This window comes from Mytilus trossulus, chromosome 12, assembly GCF_036588685.1.
Source record: "Mytilus trossulus isolate FHL-02 chromosome 12, PNRI_Mtr1.1.1.hap1, whole genome shotgun sequence".
In the NCBI taxonomy this organism is placed as follows: Eukaryota; Metazoa; Mollusca; class Bivalvia; order Mytilida; family Mytilidae; genus Mytilus; species Mytilus trossulus.
This window is the reverse complement of record NC_086384.1, coordinates 46378753-46401241: the sequence shown is the minus strand read 5'-3', so window position 1 is coordinate 46401241 and position 22489 is coordinate 46378753. Positions and strand designations below refer to the sequence as shown.

The following is a 22489-nucleotide window of genomic DNA, read 5'->3' as shown; positions in this document are numbered from 1 at the left end:
TAAAGGTGTATAAAATCTAAACAGAAACAGTTTCTACACAATACATTTTAATTTCTAAAATTATATCATATTCGGCACCTAAAAAAGAAAACAAATTTCAAAACGAAATACCAACTGCATCATATATACGGTATCTTTAAAGAAAACAAATTTCGTAACAGAATTCCAACGGTACTTTTATATATACTAGTATATGTTTTTTAAAGGACCGCTATATTCTCAGTAGAAAAATAAGTTATAAGATTATACAGTAAACGGTATCTTTAAAGAAAACAAATTTCGTAACAGAATTCCAACGGTACTTTTGCATATATGTTTTATAACGGACCGCTCTATACTTAGTAGAAAACTTAGTTATAACATTACACAATAAACGGTGTATATACATAGATATACATACGTACACATTTGATGGATTGTTCTGACGACCAATTTCGGTTTGTTGACGAGAATTGGCCATGGGCACTTACTATTAGTAAGTTCCGTGGGCAAAAATTGTCACTTCCGTAAATTCCCCTAATAAGACTAGTACAAATTCAAGTCTCGGTCACTCTGAAGAACATCGCAACAAGAAACAACACACAACTTTCGAACAAGAACTTTTAAAAAGAACAATCAGAAAGGACTATTTATATATACAAGTGCATGAAATAACATAAAAAATGTGGAAAGCGTCTATAGTAACCGTTCTTGGTAAGTTATATGGTTGTTTTATTTTATCTTTATCATATAGTTCATACTTAACCGGCGTGTTCTTTTACTTTCGAATTTCTAGATAACTAAAACTGTATTTAGACCCGAAACAAATTAGGAACAAAAGAAGAAACAACTTAGTTTTACTTTAGAGTATTCGAATCAATTCACTTGCCTTTTGTATTTTTTTCTTAATAGTTAGCCGGTAGTTTTATTCTATATTGTTTATACGGTAGAGAAACAAATGATATCTTATTTTCAAATATCGAGAATATTAAAACATAATCTTGGCTCAAATTAAATCTTTAAAGAAGATTTCATATACATTTTTAGGGGATCTTTAGCGAAGTTGTCTGTTTGCTGCATTTTTTCTCTTCTTATAAATTACCGCTCGATTAAAAGTATAATTATGATATTTTTTAAACGTGTTTCTCAAATAAACTGGCTGCATTGGGTATGCTGAGATCAAAAGCCATCATATAATGTTATACAGTGTAAGAAAAGCTTATCAAATTTTGGTATATATTTATTAAATGAATTATACTTCTATTCATAGCAATACATATATTTATTGTAACAAGGAAAATAAACCATAACAATAAAATCGTTACTTCTCTGCAATTTATATAAAAAAAAAACTTTTAATATATAACTTTACATACTTTTGACTTGAATGTTGCTTAACTTGTTCCACTCAGTGTATGTTCTAACACTAGCTTCTTCAAATTATATTCTTGTTATTCTATGCGGCATGTAAAGTTCTATCCATTTAGTATTTAATATTTTTTTACCGTAAAGTATACTTCGCGTCTTTTCTATGACTTTAATAACTAAGAATTTAATTAAAATTTTAAGCAAAGTGAAAGATATGAAAAATGCAGATTTTGATATTAATGTATCACTAAAATCATAAACAAAATGACAGATATAAGAAAATGCCGACATACAAACATGTCTGTATGTTGTTAAATTTGACACTGTTTTAGAAAAATTCTACATACTTTATAAAAGACTGACAAAACATGTATTTTCCTTAATCAAAGAGACATGCTGTAAAACTGTGTTAAAATGAGAGAAAAAACGGACGATCTTTAGATTTGAAATTATGAGTTACTTATTTACTATAAACTCAAAAGAGTATCTTAATGTTATATACATGTTGGTTTCCTATTAAAAAAACAATTACATGTCTGATATTTTAATGTGGAATTTATAAATATTTAACAACACATCTTTATATTCTGCTGTCTCTTACGCTGTTAGGAATTTCATTTAATGTTGGGCCAGTTGGACCAACAGTCTGTCTTCTGCTAGCCTACAAAGACTATACATAATTTACAGTTTCTGGAAGTGCTACCACTGGCACTGTTGATATTCACAAATTTCTGTAACTTATTTTTCTGTTAACTCATTAAATATAAAATGTTTCGCTATCAGGGAAAAAAATTGCTTGATCGCGGTTTTTTTTTTGTGTAGAAACATCATAATTCAATGAATTTTTTTTGTTAGATATATAATATAACATTTTTTTCGAATCTGCCATAATAATATCCGGATAATTGTATAGCACAACATATTCATTCTAGCTAAACATGTAGGCTTTCTGCTGCCATGTTGACACGCCATTTTATTTAGCTTTCATTCCATAGCATAAAGGAGACGAGCATTTTCCGATTTTTCGCGATTTTTTTTTTATTATGTACCATTTCTGATTATACGTTTCATAACGTATTTAGTTTAAGGAAGACTTAATATACTTGTTTTTTGTTAAGATTTTTAATTAAAAAAAAAAGCAAACAAATGTTATAAGTGTACGATGAGTGTTCGATGAGTGTTTTTGTGTAGCATTTATTGACAATATCAATGCAAATGACGCTTATTGAATCTTTGACACATATATATATATATATCTCAGTGTATTTTTAAGGAACATAATGTTCCAGTATTTTAAAAGAAAAAGTCAGAAAGACAACTCCCCCACTTCAAAAAAAAGTTTACTCTAGTACAAAGAAATAATTGCCGGCAAAATTAAATTTGAATGAATTAAAATCATATTTATTTTCACATTTTTGTATAAATCTTTTTCATTTTTTATAAGCTTGATCAATCTTTGATTTAACAGATTCAACACGCCAGGTAAAGTTTTACAATCGGTACAAGTTTACGTAAAACTAGTCGCGACATCACGAGGCGCGTGCTCGCCACTTCCTAAAACAGTGACTTCCGGGTAGTCATAGAATAGAGACATCAAGTTGTCACTATACTTTTACAATTTTACCTGAAAATCGATACATCATCATAACACGTGATATTCACTTACAATTCAATAAAAATGTCAAATTAAGTAGCACTGTGACTGATTTGATTCTAAATCAATTCTCTCTTTCTCAGTTGGCCTTGAATGACTGAAAAGCAATACATATTTTTATTACATCTTTTAGTGCAGTCAAAACTGTGACACATATATCTACATTAACTATGCAAAACTGTATTATTTTTTTTAATTTTTTTTCCAAAAACATTAATGAAGAAATACAAGAAATTTCCAAATACGATGTTTTGCTTATAAACACTGTGAGTGTTTTTTTAATCACTCTCTGTGTGTAGTCCAGTTAATAAAATAACTCTTTAAATTCTTTTTAGAAAATTGATTCGGCTTTTTCAAAACAAAGACCAAAAAATAATATATTATTGTATTTTGCAGGATTTTTTTTTGTTTTTGCCTCCGCCCAGCAGCAACAATTCAATTCAGCATGTTTAGCTGGTTTTGACAAAGCATTTCGAAACTGCTTCGAAACAAATGGAGGCTTCACCTTGGATCTTGTTTTCTCTATCATAACGAATGGAACAAGTGGCCCTTTACCACAGAATACAAACAAGGAACAACTCGTAACAAAAGTTTGCAGGTACGAATGAAGTTATATAAAAAATGGTTTCAAAATAACAATTAAGAGGGACTAGTAGAGGGAAACAAAATTTGATTGTCCAATTGATAATATGAGTTCACCATCGAAAATATGCAAATAGTTTTGAAAGTGATTCAAGTGGTTTTAACTTCAAATTAACCGAGGATTCTGGGGTTTCACAAAGACCGACTTGAGGGGTTCCACAACTTTTTATTTAGTTCAATTCTGATATATCGATAACAGGGGGCGGATCCAGCCTTTTCAAAAAGGGGGGACCATATGTCCCCATTCACATGCATTGTTGTAAAAAAAATGAGGATACAAACCTCTGGAACCCCATAGTCCTCTCCTGGGTCCACCACTCGATAAAATTTAGTTTATAATTTAGTTTTTTGAGATGGACAAATATCTTATTATTTCTTCTGCTTACTTTTGCAGTTCTCGTGAATCTATCGGGAAATGTGTTGGGCCGATTCCAGGATCCTTGACCAGTCTGAAATGTACTGACCAAGAGAATCAGATGATGCAGAATACACTACAGAGTACTGGTCGAGCTCTAGGTGGACTATGCGATGGCGATGGTAAGAATTTCAATACTGTTTTTATTTTTTCACTCTGACTATTCTTTCCTTCTTTTTTAATTAGTTAATCCAGACTTTTTACATAAATTGTCATCGTGCCAGTGTTGATTTTTGACGAAAATAAAAAAAAAAACCTAGAAGATACCATCAGACATATTCATATTCAACGAAAAGCCCTCGCAACGTATGAATATGACAAGCTCATACTATTTTGCTGTATTATTGATCTAGTCAGACAGCTTAAGGAGTTAGACCTTGGTTCAGGGAGATAACTCTTTAAATCAGTTATGTGTGTTGTAAAAGTCAAGTTTCATCAACATATTTAAAGCATTTACTTGAAACAGATTGAAAATAATCTATGTAACATAGTAGCTTAGAATATATTTATGAAAATGGTTGACACAAACGTACTGATGATTTTAAGAGTTATTTCCCTTAACCTAAGTCTACCACCTTAACTTCAAATGTATTTACTATTTATATCTATGTTACAGCAGGTGAAGGTCAGATGCCACCATGTTTGGCTAAATTTGATAAGAAATTCCGGGCCTGTATGACAGAGAAGAAAATAGTTGCTGAAAACTTTTTCAAGTTGTTGTCCAATACATCAGACGGCACTGGCATGACAATGCAACAACTTAAGAACACCACTTGCAGGTTAGAAAAACACTATTTAGGCATTGTAACTAAGTTCTAAGATCTCGCGAGGATTTCCTTGTAGCCGCAAGAATATTTTAAAAAAAGTTAGTTTTGCGACGCTTTCAATCAAATTATTCTTTTTCAAAATTTAACATTCGAATTTTGATTTAAAATGTATTTGTAGTCTAATGCTACAGTACTATTTTTCATCAAACTGGAGATCAGAATATTGTGTTTGGAAGAAAAAAAATTATACACCCTCCCCCCTTTTTTTAAAAGTTAAATGGTCGTTCCCTTATGAGATCTGTACTGAACATCAGTATACCATTTAATTTGATTGAACTTTTTAGTACTTCAGTCTTAATGTATTTACTTCCTTGAAATCAACTTACATCAATTATATAGACATCCCTTAATTAAATGTAAACTGTTTCCGATAATAGTTACCAGTTTAATGTGATTACTTGAAAAGTCAGTCAGTCTTGAAATTATTTCTGAAATATTTTCAATTATTTCCTGATATTTTGTTTTTTACTTTCATCAGGATTTATTTCAACTTTTCACGATTTTCTCATCTCAATTTTTTTACTCGTTTATTATCAGTTTATATTCAAAATTATGTAATTGTGCATGCACTATATTGCCCTATCTTTTGAATTTTCTCCCAATTTACAGGCATAATCCCTAGGTGTAATTTGCTTGGTGAAAAATATCTTTCTTTTCGAATATTTAATATTATATGATGTATTATTCTGAATCAAATATGGCGCTTTGAAAGGATTTATTCAATTCACATTCTTTCGAAGTTTTCGTTAATACATACATACATATACTTTCATATATAAAATTTGTTCTAATTTCCCCTTTCCTTACTATTACAGTTCAGGTATGCAACAGGTGATCGTACAGTGTGCCTCTGGAACTCTCCAGTCACTTACCACAAACAAAGAGTGTACACAACAAGAGTCCTTCATGGTCGGACAGACGCTTCAAAACATGATGGCAACTTATCAAAGCATTTGTAAGTTTTAGCACCTATAATAAATCTATTTGAATATCACTCATTCCCAATAATAGCATAACTTGTAAAACAAGCTTTCGAAGGAAGTGTTTGATCAGCGATACACATAGTTAGTTGAATGAAGCTGTATAATTAACATCCTAAATTTACGTGATGTTGTGTATAAGGCCCGTAACTTTAGATGCGATCCATGTAAACTCATTTTTCCTTTAATGAAGATATTTTTAAAGGCTATCAGTTTAACATTGTAGAGAAATCTTAAATATAGTGTTTTTGCGCCTGTCCCAAGTCAGGAGCATCTGGCCTTTGTTAGTCTTGTATTATTTAAATTTTAGTTTCTTGTGTACAATTTGGAAATTAGTATGGCGTTCATTATCACTGAACTAGTATATATTTGTTTAGGGGCCAGCTGAAGGACGCCTCCGGGTGCGGGAATTTCTCGCTACATTGGAGATCTGTTGGTGACCTTCTGTTGCTGTTTTTTTTCATTTGGTCGGGTTGTTGTCTCTTTGACACATTCCCCATTTCCATTCTCAATTTTATTATCAGTTTTAATAATACGCATAGGTTTTGCTCATTGTTGAAAACCAGATAATAATCTATAGTTGCTTACATCCAGGTCATTTAAACTCGGATGGATAGTTGTCTCATTGGCAATCATACCATATTTCCTTATTTTCATATCTATATAACTATACATGTATTATGTAGAATTCGCATTCTGAGTCCTTGATCTTTTCATGAGGGAATGCTTAAAATTTAACCTACAATTAAAACGAATATATTTTGATATTGTGTGCATCACTCATTTATCCCTCTAATATGTAGGCACAGGAAAACCTATCATTGGACCAGGAGGGGCACCATCTGAATGTATCATTAAATTTGAAACCGATTTAAACCAATGTTCTATGGATGAAATGAAGATTCCAGTACCAGATTTAATGATGCTGTTGACAAAAGGACAGGTTCCTCAAGGACAAGATATGTCACAACTTAATCAAACCATTTGCAAGTAAGTTTAATTACTGTGAATAGCCTGTTAATTTCTCTCTCAACAAAGGTATATAATAAGCCTGACTTTTAGATCTGTCACGCCGCAAGGAAAAGTTTTAATTATCAATATCAATTTTCATATTTATCAATGTATCTCGTTAGAGTACAATCTCTGCTTGAAGTATTTCTGTTACCAAATAGAACAATACCATTTAAATTAATTGGTTATATATTTGTAAATTTTACGCAAATTTCATAAATTCTTTTGCTTGAGGCTTTATTATTGCCAATAGATGAAGAAAAAGAATAAAACGTATAAAAATCTTTATAGGCAAACCACATACAATTGTAAATTAAAATCTATAAAAACTAAAATCTTCATTTTTATTTATTTCAGAAATTTCCAAAAGTTTGAATTATGCGGTAAAAGTGCTGTAGCCGACAGTGGGTGTACACAAAGAGATTTACTTATCACTGAAGGAACTTTTGCTAACATGGTCATAACTGTCGGTTCTTACTGTCATGATACCTCTGGTAAGTCCTGAATGAAGAAGGGAAAAAAATAGCAAGAAACAAATCGAATCATTTAAAAAGGAAATTAAAGTAAAAGTGTTTAAATAAGAAAAAGAAATATTACACGAAGACACTTGAAAAAATAACAAGACAAATACAAGTATTAATAACTATGTTATAAAACGCCGATCTTCAACGTATGCTAAATCTATGGCCATCACATGTGTGTTTTAACAATCGACAGCAGTATTATGATTATTTGTGTAACATTAATTTAAAAGAATAATAAAGTCCTTATCATATTAAGCAGAAAATTAAACCAATATATTTAATTTGTAGTGACAATTCTATTAGATACCCTACACGAATTCACTTTTTGACACAAATTTTTCTGTTTTGTTTACAGTACCAGGCGCATGTATGCTCACACTCCAGCAGCAGTTCAAGAAGTGTTTTGCAGAGAATGGTGTCGATGCCAAAAAGTACTTCCAGAGCGTATCCCAACACAAAGGTGCTCTTCTCGGAACATCAAAGGCCGAGGCAGAGGAATACTGCAGGTAACATTTACAATCCTGGTTCGATTCCCGGTTGTGATGAAAATTTCAGGAACTGAGTTTTCGGCTCCTCTATGACACAATTTGCGAGTATAGTCTCGAGGAAATGATGAAAGCACATTTGAAGGGGACGATAAATGGCTGACCCGTGTTGAGAGAGAGCCCTATCTCTTGCACGTAAAATACACCCTTGTAGATTTCGAAAAAGAGCAGGTCAGTGCGGCTACAAGGCAGCACTCGCACCCACAAAAGTGGAAAGGGATTAATAAGTTGCAAAACGTGTATCCCAATCCACTAAAGATAAATATGTTTAAACTATCTGTTATAGTGTTTTTAAATCTTTTATAATTTCTAAACACCTGCAATCTTTAATAAATCCAAAACGGGCCGTTTTCATCAAGAAAACTTCAACTATGGAAGAGCTTTTCATATGGTGAAAACGTTATAACATTTGGAGGTTTTTACTAGTAATATATTTCAATTTTTTCAAGCTAGATATGATTATATTTTAACAGAAATATTCTTTTAAGTCATACATCTCAATATCGTATTGATATCGAATTTAAAAAGAAATATTCTTATTTTTAAGAAAATGTTAATTTTATCCTTAAATGTTTCTTTGCTACTGAAATGTTTAAATTTTCTTTTAAATTTACGAATTATTTTTTTTACAGCAAACGCCATTCACTGTACATTTGCATGACCAAAGTTATCCACCAATGCCCCGGAGCTGAACAGACTATGTCTATGACAGGATTTGATCTAGCCGCCATGGAACGTGCTGTAGGAATGTTGTGTGCAGATATTCCAGGTAGTTATTACAAGAAAAATCACTGTAGGCAACGTGTGAATTAATAAAATGATTGACTAGTGTTTAATCGTTTTACAAGATTGCACTGTAAATGGAGTTCAAATATGAAACGATTCAATAGAGCATTATGCTGCAAACCATTCTACTGGTGCTTTTACCTTCTTTTTTCTCTATAAGCACATTCCACAAACTGAATGTAGGCAGACAGTTAAAAAGATACAACTTCATTGTATGATGTGACATTTTATTAGATTTACTTATCTTTGAAGGTGGTGACGTTCAATTAGTTTGTTCATAATATATTCCAGTTCTATTTTGATGCTTTTTCGATTTTCGAAGACTTGAATTCAGCAATCGATAATCGTTTATTCTAATTAATCTAGAATATGGCCTTATATTTTTTATGAATACAATTAAATTTATATTTAAAAATTGTTTATTAATAATTAACCATTTTTTTCTCTCATTAGAATACCTGTTAGGTCTGAAGTGTTTTGAAAAACCAACAGCAAAAGCCAGTACATGTACATCCGACATGGCTAAAGGTATTACCAGCATATCCGCCAAACAAATGAAGAACGGTCTATCTATGGAAGGATTCTTTAACGATTTTTGCGAGTAAGTTTTTTCATTTGATTGTTATATTAAAAAATTCTCCATTTTGTACGTGTGAATAATATTTATGCAATGATTTGTTTATTTAAGATGAGGTAAAAAAAAATTTGTATATGTTTTTGTATTTTTTCTAAATATTAACTGTAAACTTTTATAAATTAATATTTCAAATGATCATGTTTAAATATGCTAAATGCAGTCGATTAACTGATGTAATAATTTCTGCTTTAATTATCATCACTAATATTATCATTATCCTTATCATTATCATTATCATTATCATTATCATTATCATTATCATTATCCTTATCCTTATCCTTATCCTTATCCTTATCATTATCATTATCATTATCATTATCATTATCATAATTCCAGTGTCCGTGTAAAGCAAGTACAGTGTGATGCTAGTGCATGGCCAACATGTGATCCTAAAGCTGTGTTATTGAAAAGAAAATTCGAGTGTCACATGCTTCCCACCAGATGTCACGAGGTCAATGAAGATGAAATCCGTCAAATCTGCCCAGAAGAAGGTAAATTTCAATCACTTTTTAAAAATATGAAAATAATGTGATGAAAATTAAATATTTTATTGACAGTCTATTACGATTTAATGTTAGTTTATAACAAATACAAATGGGTATAGATTTTACTCATTGTTGAGGGCCGTACTGTGACCCATATAGTTGTTAATTACTCATTCCTTTGGTTCCTTCAGGCGAGTTGTCTTTTTTGCTTTTCAAGTATTTAAAATATATTTTAAAAAAAATAGAACAATGGTATCAACAATACATTCTAAATGTCCATGCATTTCATTGGTTGATTTTTCGATTTATTAGTACTGCAGTTAAATTAACTTTTCTTATGGTAATATACTTATTTTTTCCATTAACATACCATTCAAAAAGAAGAAGAATTAAATATTTTCAAATATGTTTATATCTCTTTATTTATTGCAGCCATTTTGCAAGCAGAAAAGTGTGTAGTCGACGTTAAACAGAACATTAAGATGTGTCTTGACAACTATAACATTGATCCTGATATATTCCTTGTTAATATAACTCATGACAGAACTAAAATCCTTGGAACCAGAAACATAGCTCAGAAATTCTGCCAGTAAGTATTCCATCTTGTTAATTATCTTTTCGTTAGAGCTAATTTCCTAATGCATGTAGGGTTAGACTTTAGTAAACTTACTTGCTTTGTTTGTAAAACTTTCTGCAGAAGCTTGTACTTAAGATTGACACCTGCAAACAATTAAGACATAGTTTTTAACATGAATATTTTAAAAATCTAGATTTGTATGAATGTTATCACAATTGCAATTGTACAATCATTATGCAAACAAAGCAAGCAAGCTAACCAAAGTCTTGCTCTAAATGCATTAGGAAATCAGTTCTGATTATGCAATTATTCATATACCCTATTAGTTTACGTAATACTTAAGGTTAGGATATTTATTCTATATCCAAATTTGTGCAAAATTGTTATTGCTTCCAAAAATGTATATCTTTTGAACTGCTTTCAAAACATTACATCTTTCGAAATGCTTTCAAGACTTCATCATAACTATACCCTGCGACACGAAATGAAATTATAAACAGGTTTGCTTTCTAATGCTATTCAACTTCGTACTTGATTTGGATTTTTATTCACTTTCTTTTGAGCGTCACTGGGGAGTCTTTTGTAGATAATACGCGCACTTGCCGGACACTCTTTATTTCCATCTATGATGAGTTTCTTTTTCAATTAGATAGATAAACATTTACCATTCTCTTGAATTGCTTTTATTAGAAACAGAAAGCAGGTGTACAAATGTATTAGAGACACCATCAGCAACTGTCCAGGTGCTAAAGAGAAACTTAGCAGATGGGGTCATCAACAGAATCTTCTAGAAGATGCACTCAACATCGTCTGTTCTGATCTTAATGGTAAATACGTTAAACGTTAAGAGTGATACAGCAGCGACTATTTTAGTACTTTGCAAGCATCATGAATTTCCGTAGACTTTATTTTATTGTTGACACTTTTTTTCACTTCCGGTTTTTTAATGGAGTTCGTGTTGTTTCTTATTTATTATTTATAACTGTTGATGTAAATGTCTTTTGGTTTTATGAGTCTATGTTTACTCCTTGGTTTTGATTGTTATTGTCTTTTAAATAAAATTTGATATGATTGACCGATAATGTTCTTTGAAAAGTGAGGTCAAGTTTTCATTCAGAAAACGACATTTGTATAAGGTTAAATGCAATTGAAGAAATTTTTAAAAACACGATATGGCTGTAAAGTGTTCGATGCAGGATTATATTTAGTCATACAAAGGAGAAATCTGATCTACGCAGTTTAGATTTTATAAATTTATTTTCGGCTTCCATAATGAAGACAGACAATATTTAAGTTTCCAATAAAGTGTGGTTGTATTGTTGTGCTTAGTACAATATACTTAATTTCACGTGGTATATATTATTGTATTTTTTTTCAGTGTATGCACAAGGAGTTACATGTATGCCTGACAGTGCTATTCAGACATGCGTAAAACAGTCCGAAAACCGATTAGGAACATTCTACAATCAAGCCGACAAAATGTCTAATGGAGAATATTTCAGAAACTTTTGCGAGTAAGTAGCTTACCTCTACATATTTTAAGGTAGTACCTAACACTACAGGGAGATAACTCTGTAAAATCAGCTAAACGTTTTAATTACGTTGCATTGTGAAGGCAATGTATAGCTTCTCAATGATCACATTAGTGTTTGTCAAAGTGCTATATAACCAGTGTAATTTTTCTGATAACACGCTTGGTTCAAATTTTTTTATTTTTTTTTATTTTTGTAAAAGGGTCAAAGTAAATACATTTATTAAATACACAGATTAATATAAGCAATTGCTGCTTGTTTCTGGATCCTTATTGTGTATGTGTTTATAATTGTATTTACCATAATAAAAATATTGTTTACACTAAAGTAAATACATTGTCAAAATTTAATGAAAATTAAACGAGCCAAATAAATTTTAGGGAAAGTGTTGGGTACCACCTTAAAATGGAGTTCAATACATATCAAAGAACTTTTTGAACAGTTACTATTGTTGGTTTTGTTTCAAAAGAAATTATCTGGGACAAATATTTAGTTTCAATCAGTCTATTATGAAGATTTAGATATTTAGATGTTGATTGAATTAACCAAGATATTATCTTTATAACCCGTAAAATATAAGCAAACTTTAATTTGGGAAAGGCTTGTTTCGTATATTCTTTTGCATTAAATAGACACATTTCTAAAATCATTATTTCTATTTGCAGAGTAAAACTTGACCATATGCAATGCGATATCGACGCCATGAGAAAACAACAGTGCAGTGATGCAACAATTGGTTTGAAAACAGAATTTGAATGCAAACTGATTCAAGATAGATGTATTGGATTAAAGCGAAAAGCAATCGATAATATATGTAATGAAAATAGCTACAACAGAGCCAGCAGACAATCTGCATCAACTAATAATATTGGACAAGCAGGCGGAAATGTTGCAGATAACGGTGCAGCTTCAATGACCATCACATCTGCAATAAGTGCATTCGGAGCATCTTTATTTGCAACAGTATTCTTGTTTTTGTAAAAAAAAAAGCGTCAAATTAGCAAAGTTCATATCCGCTCCATGCCATACTACGTAATACTGAGGCCCCTCTTTAGAGTAACGAAGTAATCACATTATCACAAAATGTTTGCCTATATATATTCACATAATCATTTAACTATTTTTTTATAAAGAGATACTCAAATAATCAAAAACACATTCCTAGATTATCAAATAATCACGAGATATTTGGTCTGGTATTCAAATAATCATGGAATAATTAGTCAGGTAGTCAAATGATCACTATCAAAACGGCCAAGTAATCACTTACTCAGAACCCCACGAGTAGGCTCCATTGCAGAGCATGGATATGAACTCTGCGCTAGAAAATCGAAGAACCCATGTGATCTTTGTCTTTTTGAAACACGAACTTGTCTACAAATTTAAAGTAAAACAGGGCAGTGCTAATATTCTCTCTGTTTCTGCTGATATTGTTATGGATTTCTACAAAGAATATGTGTGTGATTTATTTTTTGTTAGAGTGTGTGAAATCAATGAAAAAAACTAAGTAAACGAGAATTAAGCGAGAGTGTGTGTGTATGTGTGTGTGTATGAAACTGTGTGTGAATTATGTTTTTGCTTTGAGAAATGCATAAGAAAAATCAAGTAGATAAAAGATTTCCGAATGCCATGACTTGTCTATTTCTTACTGAACCCAGATCTCCTTTGCAGTGGTCGAATGAAGACTTATATGATTGAAATATGGTCTGAATGACATACTCGTAGATCGATTTTGAAAATGTATAATTTATTTAATTTAACTGAACTTTATTTATTTATTTATTATTGTTTGATATCGCACTTGTTTTACACAAAATATGTCTTGTTGAGCTCAATAAAACAAAAATAGAATACACTTGCTTTTTTTCTTTGACGTGTTGACTTTTTTAATTTTAGTCATTATTTATAAGTTGCATTTTGATATTGACAAATATTATGCAAAAATGCGTGGTACTAGAACTATTATTAATTTACTTTGTTTTCGGTGTTATGAATAGAAATATTTGCTTTTTGTCGTCATTAAAATAAAACGAAACTGATGTGGTATGTAAACCATTGAGACAACTATTCACACGAACAAGTCCGTCTACACGTCACCGTACGGACTTCAACAATGGGCAAGCTTTCAAAGGCCCAGAGATGAAAAAATATGAAACAATTCAGGAAACACACAGAGGGAATCGAATGAACTCCAATTGGCATTAGAAACCGGAAGTGTCTCTTCCTGCAATAATGCAATTCTTCACATGCAAATGCGAAAACACAATCATTTTAAAAAATAGGCGAAAGATATCAAAGCGACATTCAAACTCATAACTCGAAATAAACTTACAACGCCATTACTAAAAAAGAAAAAAAAAAGACCAACAGCCAAACAATTGTACACAAAACACTCAGACAATTAAAAAATTGTTCACCCAACAAAACAGAGAAGACTAAGGAATGAGCAAAACGTCTGTCACCCCAAAATGATCTAAGATGCTCCAGAAATGACAAGCAGGCCCTGCGCCACGTGTGCACCAGCCATATTGTGACAAATATGACAATCAGTAAAATTATATACTATTATGGGACGAAACTAGAGAAAACTAAAGAATAAGCAACATGACTCTCATACTTAATAGTTATCAGAATACCATGTCTCTGTGACAGTCATACAGCTATCAATTACTAGGGCTTCCGTTGAGTGACTACCTATCTTTGTGTTCTTTTATTTTATGTTCAGTGAATATTTTCTGTTGTTTAATCGATTCCTACCAGACAACACCTTTAAATCGTGTTTTATTTTCTATAATTTGAGAGGATTACTTTGTGATATCTCCGATTTCAAAATTAGAATTCCCCTGTTTACCACTATTTAGGAAATTAAAAAAAAAAATAGTATTTCACGAGTTTAGATTGGAAATGTCTTCATTGCATTTTTAAATCTTGATATACAACTAATAGAATATTAGAACAGAAAATATTACTACTAAAATTGATTAAACACATCTCTTTCGAATTGGTTGTCCCGGCATTCTTGCTTCCTGCTTCAGAGTATGTTTTTTAATGCTCTTTTTCAATTGTATTGGTGGTGTAACATCTTCCCCAAAATATAACTATATAACTTTAAAGATTGTAAAATGAATATTTAATCTATTGTATATTTTGCAGGGTCTTTGCTGTCTACGCTGATATTTGCACTTGATCGTAGAAATCGGTATAATGTGCTAAAAATTATCCAATCAGAGTTGTTCAAATTGATAATTTTTTATAACATGCAATCTCTCCACAGATGAACATTCCATTTTGAAATAAACTGCTTTGTTTCATATTTTTGGTGGTTAGGGAAAACACCTTGAAGGATAGACTGTACAAATCGTTAAGAAAGTGCATGTCTTTTTAGTTGCAGATGTGTACGCAAGCTTTATAAAAAAAGAAGATGTGGTATGAATGCCAATGAGATATCCGTCCACAAGGGACTAAAATGACACAGAAATTAACTATAGGTCAACGTTCGGCCTTCAACAATGAGCAAAGCCCATACATAATGCATTTTTCATTGTGTAAGCACCATTTTTTGCAACCCCATTTTTATTAATGCAAACCACTTACAAAAAATGGGTTCATAATACCATGGACTATTATACTAAGTTAGTATATTGTGTCCAAGATATAAATCACATTATCCCCATGCTCATTCCTCTTGACTAAAATTAAAGGATACAGTTTGTCATTTTCTTTAGAGTATTTTCTTTTGTGAAGATTCTTCAATTTTCATTAGAAACACAAAGTGGGTAATTGAAAAATAAAATATTTGTAGCACGATATTTCTGTATATAGATGTAAGGTAAAAACTCACCAAAGATGCCAGGCTTATAATGTGCTAGAGAACGACCATTCAAATTCAAATGGGGGTGTGGGGTGAGGGGGAGAGAGTTTTTTTTGTCTTTTAAAAAAAAACCAATATTCTGCTTAAAAAAATTCTCAATTTGAATAAAGAAAATATTCTGAATCCAGATTTCCCCATACCTTCAAGTGTTAAATATTGAAATAGACACTGAAAATTTAAATTAGTCCCTATGACTATTCAGTTAGTCAAATATTAGCCGAAAGGTAGTCAACAGCATATTTGACTACCCATCTGGTCATTGTGACTACCTGCATGGTCAATTGACTATAATAGTGGTCACAGCACCACGTGGTGTAGAGTATCGGGTTTCACGCGCTCTCTTTCGCATTTTCTTTGTTTCCTAGATCGTGTAGATGTAAACAAACCAGGAGGCACGAAACTGTTATATTTTGTCCATTAAACCGATGGTTTAAAGTAAGTATCGTGTATATGTGTTTTAATTCTAACTTTCAAAAATTATATATAAGAAAACGAAATGTAATGAATGTAATATCGGCACATGTTGACGTAATGACAATAAAAAGGGGGAGATATGTATACGGGATATCAATTTTGATACACATGCAACGTATTTTCGTTTGAAAAGAGTATTTAGCGACATCTTTGTTTCACCTGACCAAAAACTGTTAAAAATAAACACTGCAATCGATATTCACATCAATAAATTAAAAAAAAATCAGGGTGGCTGTCAAGATCCTGGTGCTTACATTATAATGTTGTGGTATAAGATGGGTGGCTGTCAAGATCCTGGTGCTTACATTATAATGTTGTGGTATAAGATGGGTGGCTGTCAAGATCCTGGTGCTTACATCACAATATTGTGGTATAAGATGGGTGGCTGTCAAGATCCTGGTGCTTACATCACAATGCTGTGGTATAAGATGGGTGGCTGTCAAGATCCTGTGCTTAAATTACAATGTTGGGGTATAAGATGGGTGGCTGTCAAGAACCTTGTTCTAACATTACAATGTTGCAATATAGGATGGGTGGCTGTCAAGATACCGGTGCTTACACTAAATTTATTTTCTTTTAACTCTTAACATGAATGGTATACTTGTTTATTGTTTTATTTTAGTTTCTAAAATGATATATTTATATTTTTCAGCAAAAGAAGACATTGCTATTTGTATGAACACAGCTGAGATATTTTTTTACCAGAGATAATATTACACTGACACATGCAGAGCTGATGCTGTAAAAATGTATAAAATACATATCATATCGATTTAACAATGAATTTATAATAAACATATTTCTTTTATTTGATTTTTAGACTTTAATATATGGTTACTGAGTAATGGTAACACATGGAAACTTAGGATATAGGAAGGTTTTGAACATTGATCAGTTTGTGGCCCTATACTGTTATCATTGTTAGTATTGCTGTTGTGGTATTTTTAATGATATTATATTCTAGATCTATGTATTTGTCAATCCGATGGAAGAACAACAACGTAAAGTAGAATGACAGAAGAAATGAAACAAAGAAGTAGAAACAGATAGAAACATACACAAAGTAAAATGGTAGAACAAAAATACAACACAAGTTAAAATAACAGTCGTGACTATTCACAGTAATCATGTTGACTAATCAACATGGTCACTTTCGACCTTTTCAATAAGTCATATGGACTGCATTCAATTGTCAAACTGACGAATCTGCATAGTCAATTGAACAATCCAATTCGTCATAACGAGTATAAGATATATATATATAGTCATTTTGACTTCCTAACATCGCAATAATGACCACCCTACTTAGTCAAATGTGACTGACCATCTAGTCAAACGACTGAGAGCATAGTCAAACTGACTGAAGTGCATTGTCATCTAGAGGACAGTCAAAATGACAAATTAAGTTGGTCAAATTGACTAATTTAGATTTTCAGTGGATATCTTTATGCGACGTTCATACAAGTGAAAGGTTAGACTACCTATAAACTTCAGGTTTAATCTCAGGAATATGACAGTTGTTTCCAATTCGTTTGATTTGTTTGAGCTTTTGATTTTGCCATTTGTTAAGGAACTTTCTGTTTTTAATTATTCGTTGAGTTTGGTACCGTTTTCGGGGTATTTTTTGTTATTTTACTTCATGAAAAGCTTCAAAAGCCAGAAATTCCGAAAAGTTGCCAAAAACTGTAAGGTGAAACGAGGGTTCAACAATAAACCAGGAAGTCTGAGTTTTTGACCGCATTGTTTCTAAGAGTATATTTGACCTATAATAAACTAGGTTAATGGGTTTGAAATGATATTATCTACATAGGCTAGTGTATCGATAAACCGGATTCTTAATTGATATAATAGGAAACGAATTTCCTGTTTCATCTGCATTTCATCTCCATAGCATAATAAAGAAGCAGATCTAGATATATGCATTAAAGTTCATGTGCATGTTAATGCACATGTATGGAAAGTAGGGTATCCCAGTAAAATATTCACACTAATATATAATCCATTAGATGTCAATGGAAAATGTGCACATACAAATCTAAAAAGACACTATAATAATTGATAGAATTTGCGAGAGAAAAAAAAGTCAAAACATTGCAGCATCCTTGTTTTGCAAATCACGATGACCCACGTCGACATTTTGATGATAGCTTACAAAAAATGTGAATCTTTGTGTTAAATTTACCGTACTTCATTAATTTCATTTAAATGGTAATGGTTAAACGTATGCTTATACAATTCCCGCGTGAATAAAATTGAGAAAGAAAATGGGGAATGTGTCAAAGTGACAACAACCCGACCATAGAGCAGACAACAGCCGAAGGCCACCAATGGGTCTTCAATGTAGCGAGAATTCCCGCACCCGTAGGTGTCCTTCAGCTGGCCCCTAAACAATATGTATGCTAGTACAGTGATAATGGACGTCATACTAAACTCCGAATTATACACAAGAAACTAAAATTAAAAATCATACAAGACTAACAAAGGCCAGAGGCTCCTGACTTGGGACAGGCGCAAAATTGCGGCGGGGTTTAACATGTTTATGAGATCTCAATCCTCCCCCTATACCTCTAGCCAATGTAGAAAAGTAAACGCATAACAATACGCACATTAAAATTCAGTTCAAGAGAAGTCCGAGTCCGATGTCAAAAGATGTAACAAAAGAAAATAAATAAAATGACAATAAAACATAAATAACAACAGACTACTAGGAGTTAACTGACATGCCAGCTCTAGACCTCAGTTAAACTGATTGAAAGATTATGTCTTCATCATATGAATATCAGGCACAATCCCTCCCGTTAGGGGTTTAGTATCATACTATCATAAAATATATGAGAAGAACATAACCCGTGTCATGCCAACAACTGTTTTTTTTTTAAATAAATGTGTTTAGTTCCGATGCAAAGACCCTATAAGTGAATCAATATTTAAGCCAAAATATGCAATCTTTAATGACCTGACAACAGTATCGTAACTATATCCCTTCTGAATAAGTCTGTTTAAAGATTTTGTAAGCTTTTGAGGTAAATACTGACATTTTTGAGCTTTGTAAAGAATATTACCATAAAAATTGGATGTGAAATACCTGAACGTATAAGATGTCTGCATGTTGAGTTATATTTACGAATTATTTCCTTATACCGGTGATAAAATTTAGTAAATGTTTTGAGCAGTTTGTGATATCGGAAACCCTGGTGTAATAATTTTTCAGTAATACATAAATTTCTCTCGCTAAAATCTAATACGATGTTACATACACGAACGAATCGTACAAGTTGAAATATGTAAACACCATAAGATGGTGACAAGGGAACGTCACCATCTAAAAATGGATAATTAACGATAGGAAATGAAAAATCATCTCTTTTATCATAAATTTTGTATTAAGCTTCCCGTTAATGATATAGATATCAAGATCGAGGAAAGGGCAGTGGTCATTGTTAGTATTAGCTTTATTTAAAGTAAGTTCAACGGATAAATTTCTTTACTATGCATACTGAAGTCGTCATTATTGAGAGCCAATATGTCATCCAAATATATATAAGTAATAAATTTTTTGTATCAAATGTTGTTTCGATGGGTCTTTGCTAATTTTAGTCATAAATTGTAACTCATTACAATACAAAAACAGGTCCGCAATAAGTGGTACACAGTTAGTCCCCATTGGAATTCCAATAACCTGACGATATACGGGAAAGCGAACAAAAATGTTATGAAGTAAAAATTCAAGCGCATATATAGTATCAAAGCATGTCCAATTGACATAGTTCTTTTGTTTATTGCTACTAAAAATGACTTAAAATAGTTTGAACATATGTACTCGCATTCTTTTTAAATGTATGTAATCGTGGTGACATATAAGTAACGTTATTCGCGATATACTAGTATACTAGTATGCTTAAATTTTTAAAGATACGTTGGGTTTTTTTTTAAAAAAAGAATGCTGTTATCGAGGAAATGTGATACATGCTCATAGCCTCATAAATATAAACGCCGGCTAGCTTCACACTAGTCAGTTCGTACAATGTTTATATTGTCTAAATGTTAGAAAGCTCTAATAGAAGAAAGTGGACGGAGTTGTATCCTTTATTTGGTATTTGCAAGTATTCTTGTCGATTACAAACACAACATGGCGATTATTTAATTATAATTGTGTTTCCCATTTATGTTCATTCTATTACAATTGCTGAAAAAAAACAGCATTTCATTATGAAAACTGTATGTGGCACGGTTTTTTGAACCATTTAGGACCCTAATTCGACTGAGTGAGAAGTAAAGGTTTTTTTTAATCCTCAATCGGGAAATAATCCCTTTTTTGAATAGCACCATGAGATGAAGATATCTTCCATCATGTTTCTACCTGAAATTTAGATAGTTCAGGAATATATTTGACAAATGTTATGTATCTGTATTGTATGGTCGTATGTGTTTTGTAGTTAAGTTGTGAGAGTTGTGTCCCTTTGTTTGATGATGATGCATATTTGTCATTTGATGTTATCTGTCTCTTTGAGATATTAATACGTGCTATGGAAATAGATGTGCTTTTGTTGCTCTTCAGCAAATATAAAAATCTAACGGTAACAATTTTCTTGCACCAGATGCGCATTTCGACAATACATGTCTCTTCAGTGATGCTCGTGGCCAAAATCTTTGAAATCCAAAGCTTATATATATAAAAGATGAGGATATCTTTAGCGGCATGGGGAGGCAAGTATATCTCCCCCATGTACGTAATACAAACTGGAAAGTAGATCAACAGATCATTAATCAAATTTAAGAGTCGATCTCTTTCCTTTGGGCTGTTATATGAACGCAATCATTATAGATACAACAGAGAAAAATCGCAACGAAACCATCTCACAATTGACCTTTCGAGATTATCAATAAAAATATAAATTAGATAATTAATTGTTCGTTACAAAGGTTTTAGTTTTATTATCAACTGATGTCCGCCACTTGGCTAGCGGAAATGATAGGAAAAGGATTAATAGCCTGATTTTACATGATTGTGATGATACACTATTCTATTTTATTAATAATATAGGAAATCATTATCTCGGAGATAATTTGATATATGCATAAATTTTATTTGTGACTTGGTCTGTTGGCATCTTTGAAAACATTCCTAAATTCTTTCTACAAAAGAGTAGTGAGAGTTTGTCTTCATTTGCAGTGATTATTAAAAATCATTGACATACAAATGTAAGCATGTTATTTTCTTTGGCGACATTTTGTCCAAGGTTATAGTTGTTTTTCTTATATTGTTTTACATCTTAGCCCCTTGCTTTAATTTTGTATCATCTTTTGTCATAGATAAAATTTATCCGTTCATTGCTTGATTCAGTTAGGCCATTTCAATTGATATTTTATAGTGTGTTTTTCTATGAAGTGATGTTACAATTGTTTCAGGTTGAGAGAAGGTTGGCGTCTATTCAAATATTTAAACGGTCTAATCTATATAAAAAAAAAAGAGAAACGAGAAACCCTTATATGAACCACATCAACAAACGACAACTACTGTACATCAGATTCCTGAACTAGGACAGGTGCAAACAATTGCAGTGGGTTTAAATATTTTAATGGTACCATGCATCACCCTTATCTTCAGTGATTCTGTTGTTTCGTTGTTTTCCTCTATATAGTTGATGTGTTTACCTCAGTTGTAGTTTGTATCCCGGATTTTTTTTCTCTCAATCGATTTATGAATGGAGGCCAGCGGTATACTACATTCGGCAATCCTCGGTAGAATCCGGAATCGGCCGAGTTGAGACGAATGCGGTATACTACTGTTATTTATTTATGTATTTTGTATTTTAAGTATTTGAAATAATTTATTTGTTTGTTTTCATTTTGGTAGAAGTGAGTAAAATTGAACAAGTGTCCATCTATCCCTTTTTGTTGAGACAGTATTTGTTAACGCTTATTGATTCACATACTTCGTGTAGGAGCTTTTCATAGCTGACTATACGGTATCTTTGGTCATAGAAGAAAGTCATACGGTGACCTATAATTGGTTATTTGTTAGTCATTTAACTCTGGTTAATGGGTGTCTTCTTCTTCTTAAGACAGCAACTATTTGATTTTCTGGGGGGGGGGGGGGGGGGGGGGTGTTTTCTGGACAAACTTTTTGTTTCGACTTCGGCGACAAATAATCTATTTTGTTTACGACAAGTCGACAACAT

The 22489-nt window shown here is 31.9% G+C and overlaps 1 protein-coding gene across 2 annotated transcripts; it reads left to right on the top strand.

Annotated features, from left to right (window-relative positions):
- Positions 1-472: 472 nt before the first annotated feature.
- LOC134692693 (uncharacterized) lies at positions 473-13817 on the top strand. 2 transcript variants are annotated; one of them, XM_063553170.1, is made up of 15 exons: positions 473-693; positions 3398-3599; positions 4038-4180; positions 4678-4837; positions 5701-5840; positions 6669-6855; positions 7234-7370; positions 7756-7906; positions 8578-8714; positions 9185-9332; positions 9705-9859; positions 10286-10442; positions 11121-11257; positions 11809-11944; positions 12628-13817. In XM_063553170.1, the coding sequence occupies exons 1-15, from the start codon at positions 663-665 to the stop codon at positions 12941-12943; spliced, it is 2337 nt and encodes a 778-aa protein (XP_063409240.1). In that variant the 5' UTR covers positions 473-662; the 3' UTR covers positions 12944-13817. The 2 variants fall into 2 exon arrangements, with proteins under 2 accessions (XP_063409240.1, XP_063409239.1); XM_063553169.1 differs by having other exon boundaries at positions 474-693; positions 4675-4837.
- Positions 13818-22489: the final 8672 nt, after the last annotated feature.